Source organism: Emydura macquarii, unplaced genomic scaffold (genome assembly GCF_026122565.2).
Source record: "Emydura macquarii macquarii isolate MOO-44397 ecotype Brisbane River unplaced genomic scaffold, CSIRO-AGI_Emac_v2 contig_1253, whole genome shotgun sequence".
NCBI lineage: Eukaryota > Metazoa > Chordata > Testudines > Chelidae > Emydura > Emydura macquarii.
In genome coordinates, this window is record NW_027131390.1 from 75,805,106 (window position 1) to 75,820,577 (window position 15,472).

At 38.3% G+C, this 15,472-nt stretch overlaps 1 protein-coding gene across 1 annotated transcript in view; it reads right to left on the reverse strand.

The window, feature by feature from the left end:
• Nucleotides 1-15,472, reverse strand: part of MYO3B (myosin IIIB) — a 307,358-nt gene that overhangs the window by 66,331 nt on the left and 225,555 nt on the right. Inside the window, exons 32-33 of the mRNA XM_067549868.1 lie at nucleotides 13,660-13,723; nucleotides 12,683-12,818 (exon numbers count right to left, since the gene is read on the reverse strand). Coding sequence (XP_067405969.1) covers nucleotides 12,683-12,818; nucleotides 13,660-13,723 — 200 coding nt within the window. The remainder of the gene's footprint in view (nucleotides 1-12,682; nucleotides 12,819-13,659; nucleotides 13,724-15,472) is intronic.

The window sequence follows — 15,472 nt, forward strand, 5'->3', positions numbered from 1 at the left end:
TAAGAAAATGTGGTAAAGAACAGTCTTAAAAGAATGTACAAAAAACAATCATGCCACTTAGCTGGAGGGCATTTTTGGTGTTTGTAAACTCTGGAGTCCACAGAGGTGCTGAAACAATACACTGACCATTTCCTTCTTCTGGGAGTGAATGTTTTTTGCATATACATGAGACAAACATGGAGCCAGATTGGTGACTGTGTGACAGATCGTGAAAGAAGAATAGATGGAAGGCAGTCCCCAAAACAGCTGTGTACAGAGTTTGGTCATGCCACAAAATCAGGTCCCAGATCTCCTGACTCACAACCCTATGCTTTAACCACTAGGCCATGTTACCTAAAGAACTCCAGTGGTACCATGACTGCCTTCAACAAAGCAATCACTTGGCCAGAGCCCCCAGTTAAGAATGATAGAGTACTGAAGACAGTTGTGGACCTCTGAAAGCTTTATCTATAGCACTTGTCACGTGACTTTCTGGCAGAGAAACTAGCAGTTCAGATTTCTGAGGATTGGAAGGAAGTGGTAATTGTCTCAAGTATTGTTCAAATACACTACTAATTACATTTTTTAATCACCAGTGAATATAGAGTATTTCCATCCTTTGGCATTTCCCAAAAGATTGTTTTTAAAACCTTGCCATTAACCTGCTGTGACCAAACAGACCTACTTGTGGAGGGAATGGAAGAGGAGTGTTAATAATGCCAGTGGACATGGACAGCTCTCAGTGTTTGCACCTGTAGATTGCTCACCCTTATACATCTATGTAGCTAGTAGATCCTAAGTGTATGTAATGTGTGCTACTGATGATCCATGTGCAGAAAAGGAAGGATACAAATAGCTTATTTGAAAGACCTCAGTTTATTTACGTTGTTTTTTCTTGCTGCTCTATTCAACAACTTTAGTTTAACTAACTGTAGACTCATGGCTTTCCAAGGCTGAAAACTTGGGAAGAGGATTTTCCCATGAATCTAATCAAATTCCTTAATGACAATATTCCTTTATTATTATTCAGAACTTGTTCTGTTTTCAGTGGTCACGGTGGCATGTGAATGATAGTTTAACATCTATGTGGAAGAACCCCACCACATAATAATTTACTGTCATCACCATCAAGTCTCCATGGTTTTTTATAATTTCTTTGGAAGTGATTGAGAAAGGAAACCCTTACTGGATGCATCCAGAAATTTGTAGCATGGTGAATTGAATTCTGTCTGTCCAAAAAGTGTATAAATGTACTTTACTTTGACATGATACTCATACTCTTTTGCAAATCCACTCAAGTGCTAACAGACTTTGGTATAGAATTGTTTTGGTTTGCTGGGCAGCAAGGCATATGCAAATAAGAAGACTCAGGAATTTACTGTTGAGTGTCACTATGAGCATAAAACCAAATTTTAATAATTAATTTAGGAATAAATAACAGAATTTGACTCTTTTGGAATTTTAACTATAGAGATTTTTTCCTTAGGGCTTTGACATTACACCTCTCTCACTGGCATTCCAATCTCTAGTATTTTCTGTTGGCTAATGATCGCTTTCCTTTCATTATGTAGTTCTCTGAAGTCAAGATACTACATAAAGTTTTCTGAAGCAAAAGCACTGAAGAGCTCTGCTTTGTTTTCTTCTTCGCAATGTGAATAGAGGATTGTGCAAAATTTTAGTAAGTTTATTTTTTAAAAGGGGGATTTCTGTGCATTTGCACAAAACTCAATCATTGTACATAATCAGGTAAAACCTACTCAGATACTAATGCAGGATTGTGTTATTTTACTGAATAACAAGAAGCCATATATACCCTCTTGCTAGTGATTTAAAAAAAAAAAAGGAAATGCATGTGTAAGTAAATTAAGCCTGCATAGTTGGCATAAATATGAAGTTGTATTTATTGGACTTAATGGAGTTTATATAGAAAATATTATACAAATTGCAGAATGGGAAAAATAATACAAAAAAGTCATTCTTATCATTAATCATAAGGAAACATGATTAAAAGAAGCTCAGGTCTAAGGTGACTAAACAGACAAAGAAAGCACATAGAAAGGCAAAATTCAATTTTTATAATTCCTACAGCAACAGACAGTGCTTAGAAAACCAGAAAAAAGAACTGAAGAGAAATTAATTGAAAGCTACAATATTTGAATGAGTGGAACAGTCATGAGCGACACAGTCTGTTGTTTTGGAGTGCTATCAACAGTGGCTAAGCTTCATGAGAAAAGCTGTCAGAGATTCTCAGAGAATACTTAAGAAAACTTTGAGCAATAATAACAGAACAGTGAGGTACAGTCTGATAAAAAGCTTAACCAACAACAAAGAAATGGCAAAAAGAAGTACTTAGACAAAGCTGTGTGTCAGGGATGGAAGAGGAAGGAGACAGAAAAAGCAAGTAAACTGGTAGCTGAGGTGAGAAACACACAGCTAACCATGATATTTTATTGGGAAAAACCTGAACCTTTACTAAAATATTTTTGTGTGGTACTATTACATGTTGGTTATTGAACTTCATTACATTTCATTCTTATACCATCAGGTTTTTGTATTTTAATGAGAGATTTACTTATTCTGCTTTATCATAATGCAGTCTGTACTAATCCAGATCCAATATGTTACATCATAGCAGTAAGAAAGCTGTCTACAGGAAACTATTCCATCCAATTCAGACAGTCCCATATATGCTGTTCAATTGCATCCCATTTTAATCTCTCACATTTGATCCTAATTAGCATTGAGTACAGGTTAGATCCTTCTGCATCCAAAGTAAAAACAATAACCAATCCACAAATAAACCAGCTTGTAATGAAATTCACAGCCTAGGGCTAAACACAGAGCTAACATGTGTTTAACAAATCAAAGCTTGTATTTATCATTTGTCACTGTTTGTGTCTTTGTCTATTGGAGAGAGAGAGAGGGGGGAAAAAACAATTAAGAATCTGCATTGTGAAAGAGAAATTTCAGAACAGTCTGACTTTTTTTTTCAAATTTGCTTGGTATATTACATGCAAAATGCAGGCTGGGCAGCATGCCATTGGTGTATAGGACTAGTAGCAAAAGGGCTAATAATAACTAGTAAAGTATGAACCAATTCAAAATACAAATCCTTAAAATGTAGTCCCAAACCAAACCTTAATATGAAGTTGAAAAAAAAATCAACTAACCTTATATTTTATCAATATTATGTATGTTGTCACTTCTGGGTCCCCAACAAGACTGCAAGTGGAAGTGCTGAAATATCTATCTAGGTATCTGTACTGCATCCAACAACCTAGTCTTTAAGCACCTCACAGTGCTTATGGCTCAGTTAGAAGCTGGAAGAATCAGAAACCTCATAAAACTAAGGATTCTCACATGATTAGCAAACAAAGGTCCCAATCCTGGGGGCTCTGTGCAAGGGTCCATCCATGTACAATATTGTACACTTGGGGTTGACTATTGTAAACAAAAGCAATTTGGATAGGCATCCATCCAAATCTATCCAACTGGAACCAAATCACTCAACTTTTTGAGTCACTCATCATGATTAATAGTGACCCCCTTTTTTATGTAAATATATGTCTATTTTTGGTTCATTTACCTAAGGGATGCCTTGAAACAAATTGGGCATATATCTTTCTTCTGGATGACATGTCATTACAGCTTATACATAAAATCTATAAGCAACAAAATGAATTGGAAATCCTATTTATATCTGCCATGTCTAGAACTGTGCATTTGATACAGAAGTCAAAGATGCTGGTAATCCTATTGGATTCAGTCTTAAGAAAAAAAGGTGCTGTATCTTCTCCTGCCTCTATCCAGCCAGTTGTTGGGCCAAACACTAGAATATCAGGAAAAAAATGGGGTGATGGTGGTATCAATAATTAGTTGAACATGAGCTCTCAGTACAATGCTGTGGACAAAAGGGCCAATGCAATCCTTGGGTGCATAAAAAGGGGAATATTGAATAGGAGTAGAAAAGCTATTTTACCTTTGTATTTGGCACTGGTGTGACTGCTGCTGGAATACTGTGTTCAGTTCTGGTGCCCACAATTCAAGAAGAATTTTGATAAATTGAAGAGGGTTCAGAGAAGACCACAAGAACAAGCCAAAGAGTTGGGCTACAAATTCAAACGGGAAATATTTCAGGGAAGTTTTGTGGCCTGTGTTATACAGGAGGTCAGACCAGATGATCACTATAGTCCCTTGTGGCCTTGGAGTCTATGAATCTATGAACTATGTCAGGTATTCCTCTCAATAGATGGAAATCCACAGTAGAACCACGGTATCACATCAAGAATTCCTCCAGTGAAGCTGGGACAGCTACTAGAACAGTACCCCATCAAAGGCTCCTTCCTCATATTGTGGGAAACAGCAGGAGAACACAGTGGAGACCTTTACACCTAGCTGCACTGTCCTAAAATCCAGCTGAATCTTGCCACATCATGTCACCTAGGTCCTTTCCCAGCCATGTACATAATGCTCAGGGTGACCCATGGGACTGCTGTTATTTTCTTCATGACAGTATCATAGTCCTAGCCCTGACATGCAACGAAAAAAGCCACATTGAATTTTTGAGTAGGATGAATGGGATTCTAGTGAATCCATTGACTTCTGTGGAGTTATTTCTGACTTACAGAGGTGTAAAATGAGTCACAGGATGTCTTAGAATTGATTACATTCTTGTATATCACCTTTCACCCAAATGGATTCTAAAATGCTTCACAGCATCAGTGTACTGGGATCACTTCACCTACTGCTGAAACACTGCCACCAGGACTGGATTTCTACATTACGCACCCCTAGGCACATCATCTACAACTGACCTTTGTGTTTTCCACATGCAGGATGGGAGGCGACGGGGGAAAGAGGGGCTGTCCTGGCCAGCTCCGCATAGGGGAGGAGGCCGAGGGAAGAGGGGTTGAGGTGACCAGTTTGACCAGCTCCAGATGGGGAGGGAATATGCTCATCCCTGGGCTCTGGCTTCTGGCCTGGCCAGGGCCTCAGGGGGAAGAGGAGGAGCAGAGAGGTGGGGCCTTGGGGGAGAGGAGAAGGAGGGAGGGTGGGTGGGCAGAGTTCCAGTGCTCGTGTAGGGCCCCCAAATTGGCCAGGGCCCATGTGGTAATCCGCCTCTGTTTAGGTGCCCATAGAATCCCGGCACCCCTAGCCACATGCCTACTATGCCTAATTGGAAATCTGGCCCAGGCTGCCATCTGTCAAGGTGGAATTCGGCTGCCACACTACACAATAGTGTCTTTGAAATGTACCCAAATGAAACTAAATAGGAAGTTGAGTTAGGCAGAATGAATTCACAAACATTGCCAGAACTCTAGGATTAATCCCCTAACTCTTGAAAAATGCTACTCTAGACCTCAGTATTACATCTCATCGGGAACACAGCCTGTCCAGTAACAGAGTGCCTGCTAGCACCATGCTGGGATACAGACTCTTTGTGAATTCAATGGAAAGATGGTGTCCCCTTTCAATCACTAATGTAGGATGGAGTATTCTGGTTGTTGTGGCTTTTTAAAGTCAGGCACGAAAATATGTTAAATATGAGAACAAAGTTAAAATTCTTCTCTAATATCAAAGCTACTTTACAGAAATATGGGTATTGTACCTGACAAACATCTTGTAACATACAAGAAAAAGACATCAATTCAAGACTTCATTCTAGGAATCAGAATGGTACATTGAGGATGGTAGATGAAAGACTATTCTTGATATTAAGGTCTAACGGATATAGTAACTTGATTGTTAATGTTATTTTATAGGGATTGTAAATTTCAAAGAGTGAACTCCTGTTCAGTATTTATAAACAAACATCAGTATAGAATTTGCAATGTATAGTACCTTTCATTCAAGTACTTTATGCAAAATATTGTAATTGGCTACACTAATATATAAATAATTTTTTTCTGTGTATACATATGTTTAAAAATGCTTTCCAGATTACATATTTTGTGAGTCTCATTTTTATTTACCTTTGGATAATCTACCTAGATTTACAATTATACTTTAATATCATTGCTATCCTTCCCTCAAACAGATGATATCTGAATTCAACATGTTAAACAATGCTGGACTCTATGGCAAAGTGCTTAAAGATCATTTTCATTGATTTTTCCATCTCCAAGATCCCATAGGCCCTTATTCAGGAAAGAATCCCTATTTAGGAAAGCACTCAGGCATGTACTTAAGACTCATGGGATTTATGACTAGGAAATTTGTGTAGTTCCAACCACTTTTGTGCTTTCTCCCAAACTATTCCCTCACACTTGGAAGGAGTTCCCTGTAAACATCTGCAAAACTAAGGGCTTGTCTACACTTACCTTGGAGATTCGGCGGCAGTCGACCAGAGTTACGCAAACCATGCAAAAAATTGCGTAACTCCCGTTGACTTCTCTGCTTTTGTTCTGTGCGCCATCTTCACTGCACTGAGCCGATGGGAACCGTGTTCCCCTCAACGCAGCACTACACCACTTGAGGAAGTGGTCTTAATATGTCGATTTCTGGATCGACTGGACAGGTCTTCACTGACTGCTCAGTCGATCCAGATAAGTCGATCTGACGGCGGCGATCAGTGTAGACATAGCCTAACTCATTATCACCCTTCACATCCTTTCTTAAAAATCTCCTCTGCCATGATGCCTAGAAAAAACATGACAACACAGTTAGACTGCTGGTGTGTTGAGACCACAGCCTATCATACTGACCAATACTGTCTCACTGATTCCTTGTATTCCCCCATCTATCTATAGCCATATACTGTCTCTTGTGTTAGACTTAGGTTGTAAACTCTTTGGGGCAGGCACAGCTTTTTAGGTCTGTGTTTGTACAGTGTCTAGCATAATGGGGTCCTGGTCCATGATTAGAGCTCCTAAGCACTACGACAATAGTAATATTAATACTAATTGATACTGTACTGATGCCCTAAACAATGATTTTGTTAGTGTTAATGACTGTGTCTTGTAAATTACTCTTGAAGACTGAGATACAAATCTTCAGAAGTTCATGCACCAAAATGCCCATGTTAGGGCTTGTTGTTAATGAACATGATATTAAAACACAGGTTAGCATTTAGTGTAGACAAGCACTGTCATGATTAATCCTGCGGTGGACCTGAAGTTAACCAGGGCTGGCTGACACAATGCAAGAAATGACAGTCTTGGTCTAGACTGAATGCTAAATTGCATTTAAGATCATACTAACACTGTGTCCTTTCCCAGCGAAGACAAGCTCAGAGGCACAAAGACTTCAAGGATTGGACACACCGAGATGAGCAGAAACACTCTGGAAGACTTGACATGGATATTTTGACTGACACTGATGTGCTTATGTTTCCCTCATAACTGATGGTCTCTTTAACCTATCCATTGCTTTCACTACAGACATCTGAAATCATTATTTAAAAATGTGTGTTGAGATAGTTTACTTCTCTAACTTTATGAAATGTTACTTGGATACCAAACTGAGTAAGAGTTGATAAAAAACAGTATTTGTTTACATACAACAATTTTCATCTCAGCTACATAGTGTGCATGGGAGCACCATATAATCCTTTTTAGCTTTTCTGTTTTTCCCAGCAAGGGCAATCACATCATCTTCAAACAACAAAACAAGGAGAACAATATCCTTCATGGCCCCATCCTTTAGACTCTGCTCAGCAAAGCTTCCATATTTTCAGCAAGGGTTTTGCCTGCCTAAGAGACTGCAAGATTGGGAAACATAATAATAATTCCATTTCCTTCTGGGATCCTGACCTTACACAATGAACACCCAACAGATCTGTCAGCTAGGAGAGATCAGTGTGTTTTCCATACACAAAGAGAAAAACATGCACTCAGTCTACTGGACTCATTTGAAATTAAAGAAAGCAAGGACGGATATGAGAGAGAATACACAGCGTCAGTCTCAATCTAAGACCTCATCCTGAATCATCTCACAGCCTTGCCTCACAGTGGACAAGCAGGTAAACCTTCTTTATGTAAAGCTGCAGTACACAGAAAACAGAATTTTAGAGCATCACATAATTCAGTGACAAAAGATTAAATCAAGAGGGCCAATTTATGCCTTTGATTACACAGGTTATGCTTCAACAGGCGTGCAGCCATTTAACAGAGCCAAGTCTGGTCCATTGTATCTGAAAATGGAGGTAAGACCCAGTGATGGAAATAAGGAAATGCTTAGAAAATACAGCCTATGTTTTAAAATATTGCTTTATTTTCTGTTTAGAATGGAGAGTGGGTTAGTACCATCTGTGTAATAGCAGCCTTTTGGGAATGGCATTTGACTCCACCAAGTCCCTTACCAGACTTTTTATGGTACTGTTTGAGATGGCAGACTGCAATCATCCCCTTGCCATAGGTATGTACCTACTGCATTTTATTACGTCCCTTGAGAATGTAGAGAATAGCTGCCCTCTTTTTACGTAGCAGACAACCAAAACCTAACATATTTCTCCTAGACCACTCAACTGGGCTCCAGTAAAATCATTTTACTGTCGATTTTACAGAAAGAAAGACAATCTATTAAAGAAAAGAGAAAAATAAATATTGTGGTGAAAATATTCAAAGGGGGCCACTGATTTTAGATGTCCAACTTGAAACACCCTGGGCTTCATTTCCAATAGTGCTGAGTACCCTAGAGCCCCTTAGACTTAACAGACCCTCTTCCCCCTCAACACAGAAGAATCTAAAATCAAAGGGCACTTTTGAAAATGTTGACTGTTACAGTACGATGGGCAGGCTGACTAGACTGGCACTAAGATTAGATACAACTCTGCTGGCTGTTTAACTTGGAATGTCTTGGAACCTAGGTATGTTTCTACATCTCTGATAAACCTTCAATATTTCAGACTATAGGGTGAGGAGCATGGCATAAAATAGATGTATCCTATTTCTCTGCAAGAGTGTGTATGTGACTAGAGACACTTCTCTTATATTCTGTTTGACGTTCAAAGCACAGTATCCATGTCTCTATTGGCATTTGGAATTACATCATCTCCTGATCAATGTACAAACACCATTAATGTTTTCTTTTACAAACATATTTCCTTTTCATCTAGAAAAAACCTTGGTTATATTTATTCTTGGTCCAGACAGTTAAATATTAGGCAACTCACTCTGCAGGCACTCATTTCTAGGGAGTCCTTTCAAACACTGTGTTGGGGCTGAGACGTAGGTGGCCAGGAGACTAGTGGTTGGAGCAGGAGTCAGTGTTGGGAGTCAAGCCAAGGGTCAGAGCCAGATTTGAGCCATGGCTCAGGAGCAAGGCAGGAACCAAGAACAGGTCAGGAAAGCAGGATTCAGGAATCAGGCAAGGTTCAGTGTAGCAGCCAGATAGAGCTCAGTTGCACGGACAACTTCTTGTTGTATAAGAAGCCCTGACCAATCAGAATACACAGTGCTCCTACAGTCATGCCCATGGAAACCCACCTGAGGTAATTTCAGGTTTCATGGTCTCTCCTGTTCAGCTGGCTATTAGTTAGCTACTGGGTGGGAGCAGGGTGGTGACAGTTAATTGGGAACCCTATGGTCCCAGATTCAAGACCTGCGAGACCATTGCACACTGATATTCTCTAGTCTCTCAAGACAATGTCACCGCTCTTCCTCTAAGGATTGTGTTTGCATAGAACCATCAATGATTATTTTCTCTCATTTAATGTTACCGGATTGTGACTTAAATAGTCAGTTTCTGGCTATCATGTTAACTGGACTCTTCTCCCAACCCTGCCAATAAAGGATAGTATCAGGGAGAAATTATTCATATAGAAGACATTGGGCAGGATCTTTGGCCCTGCAGCAGCCTGTCTGCACCACTCTGGTTTTGCTAAGGGCTGTAAGGCTGGCCTTACTGTCTGGTGGAAGTTCCCCACTATTCCTCTACCCTTGTATGGGGAATCCCTGGGTGACACAGAGCCAGCTTAGCTTTGAGAGGATTCTTTCAAAGGCACAAAGGGGAATTAGATGCCCAAATCCCAGAAAGTCTATAGGAATTGGACTCCTAACTCACCCTCTATGCCTTTGAAAATCTCCCCCTTAAGCCATTTTACCATGTGCGTGCACACACCTTGCATTGCATGCAGTTTGGACATAGCTTTCAATATATGTTTCTTATAGGCCTAATCCAAAGCCCACTGAAGTCAATGGGAGTCTTTCAGTGTCTACATTTTTGCATAAATCACTGACTACAGACTTTGCAGTGTCTGTGTGGAATCTCCAAGCTCTATCTTTTCCTTGCCACTGCAGTATAAGTGAGAACATCCTAACATACTAGCTAACCAGGTATCACAATGTGATTGACCATTGTGCATTACAAACACACTGGCAAATTTCCAGAGGAAACTTGTAAACTTTTATCATTCCATTTCCCCCTTTTTTCTTCCTTGCCCCCTATTTTTGCAATTAATTTACACACCTCCCCCTTCAAGGACCTCAAGACCTAATGACCACCTCTAGCTGAGTAGGCCTAGACACAAAGTTCCCTCTGTAAACATCAACACTGCTTCCAAAATGGGTAATGGTGTCAATACAGTATAATACCAAGTTCCTCTCACCACAGGGTGTGAGTGTTTTAATTTAACAAGACTCCAAGCTCCTAATAATGTAGAATGAGAAGAATTCAGCATAGTATTGCATTGCACTACCACTAGACTGATGGGCCAGTACTGTTTGTAACATAATTCTAAAATGATTCAGATCAATGTATAAAATTTGCAGAGTAATGTTTCATCAGAAAAAAATCACCATCATCATCATGTTTTTGGATCACCTTGTATATATTGCTTTTCTGTGGATAATAATTTAGATATTATATTCAAAAGTTATACAATAAATATATTTTACACCATATTTACTCCAAAGATAATGCTTTATATTTGCCATTTCATTTTGGTTTCCTAAGTGCTACAGCACTGGGTGCCTGAAACTACACATCATGGACCAAGAGTAAATACAGAATTCAGTGGGGTGTGGAAGCATTTGAATCTCTAACTGAAGAACTATGCTTTCCAAAAGCACTGGAAGAGGCTATTATTCTTCAACAGATTTATTTCTTTAACAGTTATTCATTTCAGTGTGATTTATATCATTTCAAATCTTGAATACCTTAAATGCTTTACTGAAAGATTTTTACTTCTTTGTGGCTGCGTGCTTGTTCTTTTCACAAATTTATTTCCTGAATAGATCAAATCAATGTTGTAGTTATCTCTTCTTCAGAACAAGTTTTCAAAAGGAGAACACCAATCACAGTTATTACAAAAAGTCATCTCTTACTTATTGGGCAATGGTTCCTGAATCACATACTTGCTGAGGGCCTAATTCTGCCAGGTTTAATCCCTTTGAGTAATATTGTACTCCATACCTAATCCTATTGATTTCAATGGGACTACTCACAGAATAAAATATTACTCAGTGGGAGTCAGAGTGACAGAACTTGGCCATTAGTGCTTCTCTTAAAGAGGTATAATGCAATGAAAATATTTTTGTCTGACAGGTTTATGCACACACGTTCTGCAGTCCCCATTCCTGAGGACTGAAACTCATAACAAAAATCTAATGAATTTTCCAACCTATTGTGTTTATGTAGAACTATGTCTTTGCAGTTGAAAACAACTATGCATCTATAAAGGATGAAAAATGCTAAATTTGTGTAATTTCCTACAACATAAGGACATGATCCTGCCAACATCTATGCACCTTCTTAACTATGTTTGAGAATAGCTCCACTGAACTCAGTGTAAACATTAAGCACATGTGAGTTGGCAGAATAAGGGTCTAAGTGTGCAGAAAAATGCCTGTAGTCCTATTGACCCTGTAGGAAAAGTGTACAATAGTAATAATATGGTACATTTAATTACACAATCAGTTTAATTAACATATATAAAGAGTTCAGGCAAAAAGGCCTCATTTTCAGGAATGGCCTGCAAGCTTGTGTATTAGCATTTAAATTTTGCGTCTGATAAAAGATATCACATTATCAATCTTTTCCATTTTGAATTGTAGGTAATAATTTATGGCCCCATACTGAACCCTGCATTCAGGGATCTGCAAATACAGCTCCATGACAACAATGGAGAAAAGCATTTTGATAAGTAATAATTTCTGATATTGATTTCCTGGAAGACTGGAAATGTGGACCTGTTAAAAACAGAAAACAACTCAAAATGCTTCATTTTACATTTTTAAATTGATAAAAGAAATCACCAACCAAGGCAAGAAGGAATAGATTATCAAACAGAGTAATAACCACACTGGGTAGATTTTAGCATTGTTGCAGGCTTCACAGTGTTGCAGAATGAACCTCTCTGAATGCAAACAAATCAGTTGCCTTTCATTCTGCCAGACAGAAGAGGTTTCATAACTTCAAGTTTGTGATGGATGCAGCCAGAGGGAGAGGGAGAGTTCTCTGATGCCAATTTTGTTTAATTAAAAAGGTGTTTCATGGAGTGAAGATCGTGGATCATGTTCTTAGCAGAATGTGATCACTCCATACTTCTGTCTCCATACTGTACATAAATGCATTTGATAATGTAAGTTCAAATAAATTACACATTTTCAGATAGCAGATGTTAAATAAATAGTTACTTACTGTATGTTTCCTGTCTTCCAGGGGACTGTTAAAAGCACTCATCAATATGTAAACTTACATGCAGACAACATGTATCTTATAAATATTAAAAGAAAGATTTTCATTACTTTAATATATTTCTTACCTTGTTTTTTATGGGATCCCACGGGACTTGAGAATCGATGATTTGCAACTGCAAGGGATTGGCTTATAGGCTGTGAATCATTCATTTGGAGGGAATGCGTTAAAAGAAACTGAGATGTGGGAATCTCATCTGAATCCTTTTTGAATAAGGAACAATGTTTCAGAAATACAAAATAGTACAAGTATTCCACTCAATGAAGACAACTTTTAACCACGATCTTACAGAAAGCAACTGTATATTTTGTATAATTCATTGTAAAATGTCTAATGCGAGATTAAAGTCACACAAGATTCTTTGGATTTTAGCCATAGTGGCTAAGCACCTGTGTCATAAACATTTGTTTATTTTTCCCTCTATCTTATTTACCCCATACACATGCAGTTAATCACAGCATGCACTGTATGCTGATTTCCTCTCATAGTTAATTTGTATCTTTAGAAAAAGGCTATAGGAAGGTATTAATCTGCTTAACATTTCTAAGTACATCATCCAAGGGATTTTGGTTTTTTAATCTTACATATGCTCAGCAGAGTTACTGGCAAAAACTGTATATTTTCTTCATTTCATCCTTTCAACATCAAATGGTAAGCAGCAAAAATTGGATCAGACTTCAAAGACTATGCTGTGCTCCAAGTCACAGAGCGACTCTTCCATTTCACATATTGAATTCGAGCAGGATATCAAAGTGCTACCAAAGAACCTCAGGTTCTTACTAAAAAAGAGACTAACATCTGTAGAAAGTGAAGTGCACAGACAAATCACCTCAGGGGAGTAGCTAGCATTTATTCTCAGCAGCAAATTTCCAGCCTTTTGATTCTCTTATTCACTGTACCTCCCTGTCTTTCTACAGAACTAAAGTTCTTAGCAAGCAGGCTTTTGTCTCAAAGACTTCAAAACATCACTAACGGTTTCATGTTTAGATGGCTATGCCAAGCAGAACTGTGGACTCATGAATTTGAATCTAAACTTAATAGTACCTTTTTCGTTTGTTTGTCAAGAAACTCAGGCTCTGAAGGAGAAGTCTGGTTGTTGGTTTGCTGCCTAAAAATTACAGTAAAATATAGAGTTTAAATGTTATTATTTTTCTCTTTACCACCAAAGAATTATTGGAGCACATAAGTTTTGTTCTAGTGATTTTTTTCAGTTATATACACATGATCAATTCTGAGGAAAAAAAACAGTTACATTTTCTCTAATGATGAAATCCCTTGACATTAAATACATTAATAAGTAGAACTGAGCAAAATATTTGTCATTATAGTTTTGTGTGTGTGTGTGTGTGTGTGTGTGTGTGAGAGAGAGAGAGAGAGAGAGAGAGAGAGAGAGAGAGAGAGAGAGACTGTGAAACTTCTGTGAAATTAGAGAGCTTTTATTAAAAGAAATGTGACAAGAGCTAACACTAAATGTTTTTCACTTTCAGGCTTCTGTGAAAAGCCACTTTCACTTGAAAATTCAAACTCAGGAATTCTGTAAAAGCCAACAGGAGGAACAGGTTGTACGATCCCAAAGCAACTTGATCTAATGAATTAAGCAGAGGTCATGGAGCTAGGATTTCCCGGGTTTTTTCCTGCACTTCTGCTTGTCTTAATACTTACACTTACATAAACTTTACAAACATTATACAAAGCCCAGCCTTGCTCCCACTAAAGTTAAGCAGACCAACAACAGACCCTTGTGGAGGCCTCAATCCATGTGAGCAGGCTCTTGAAGCCAATGTGACTCTGCACTGACAGAGAGGTCTACCTGCACAGATTCTGCTGCAGGATCCCTAGCTATCAAGCAGATAAATGCCAACAATGTAATTTTACAGGTGGGGAAACTAAGGCTTACAGCGGTTAACTGACATGCCCCAAGTCACAAATGAGGATGAATACCTAGGCCTTATGATTGCCACTCAGGCCTATTCAGACACACCTTTCTGAAAATGAGGCTAATATCAATTATGTAGCTATCTCTCTGGGGATGAAAACATTTTAAGTCCTGTATATTTTCATACTTCATCTACAGTAAATATCATTGCCTTCATTTTACAGATAGTGGAAATGCAGAGCAGGGTGAGTACGTGATTTGTTTGAGTAACTTCTTAAATTTTACATGCTTCACTGTTAGTAATTTTCAGTTCCTCATATTTTGAAAAAATAAAACCCACTTTTTTTAGGAGGGACAAAAATTATATGGAATGATAATATAAACACACCACACATCTGTGAATTTCATTTTTTTGTCACTCTTCCCCAATTTCACTCAGCTCTGTAATAACCACAAATGACTCTTGAGTAACAGCAGAATGACATAATGCACTCTTTGAACCATAACACCTAAAATAAAATTAAAAACACCTAAAATTAAAATAATTGCAACTGAACAAGGACATGAAATGTTTTAAACTGTTACTGTGTATACTGAACTTGACACATATCTTTGACAAATGTACCTCACTACACAAAAACACATTACATAACAACCATATCCTATCACCACAGCCGCAAATGCAGCCTATAATTTTTGGGTTTGATCTTGTGAACTCTGACTTTCAAAGGGACTTTGGCTCATGAGTGTCTCAGTTACTTTTGAAAATGGGACTTAAGCGCTTATGAAAATGTTACCGCAGGTGCAGAGATCAGATTTAAACCGCTAGTTTTACAAAGCTGGTTGCAAAAGCAATGCCAATTTAAGCAGTTGTAAATAAAATTCCCAAGAAGTGGCAACAAAATGAAGAGTTCACTGATAAGTTCAAATGTCTAATTTCTCTGGAGTATTACAGTTCACATGACCACAAGCTGGATTTTA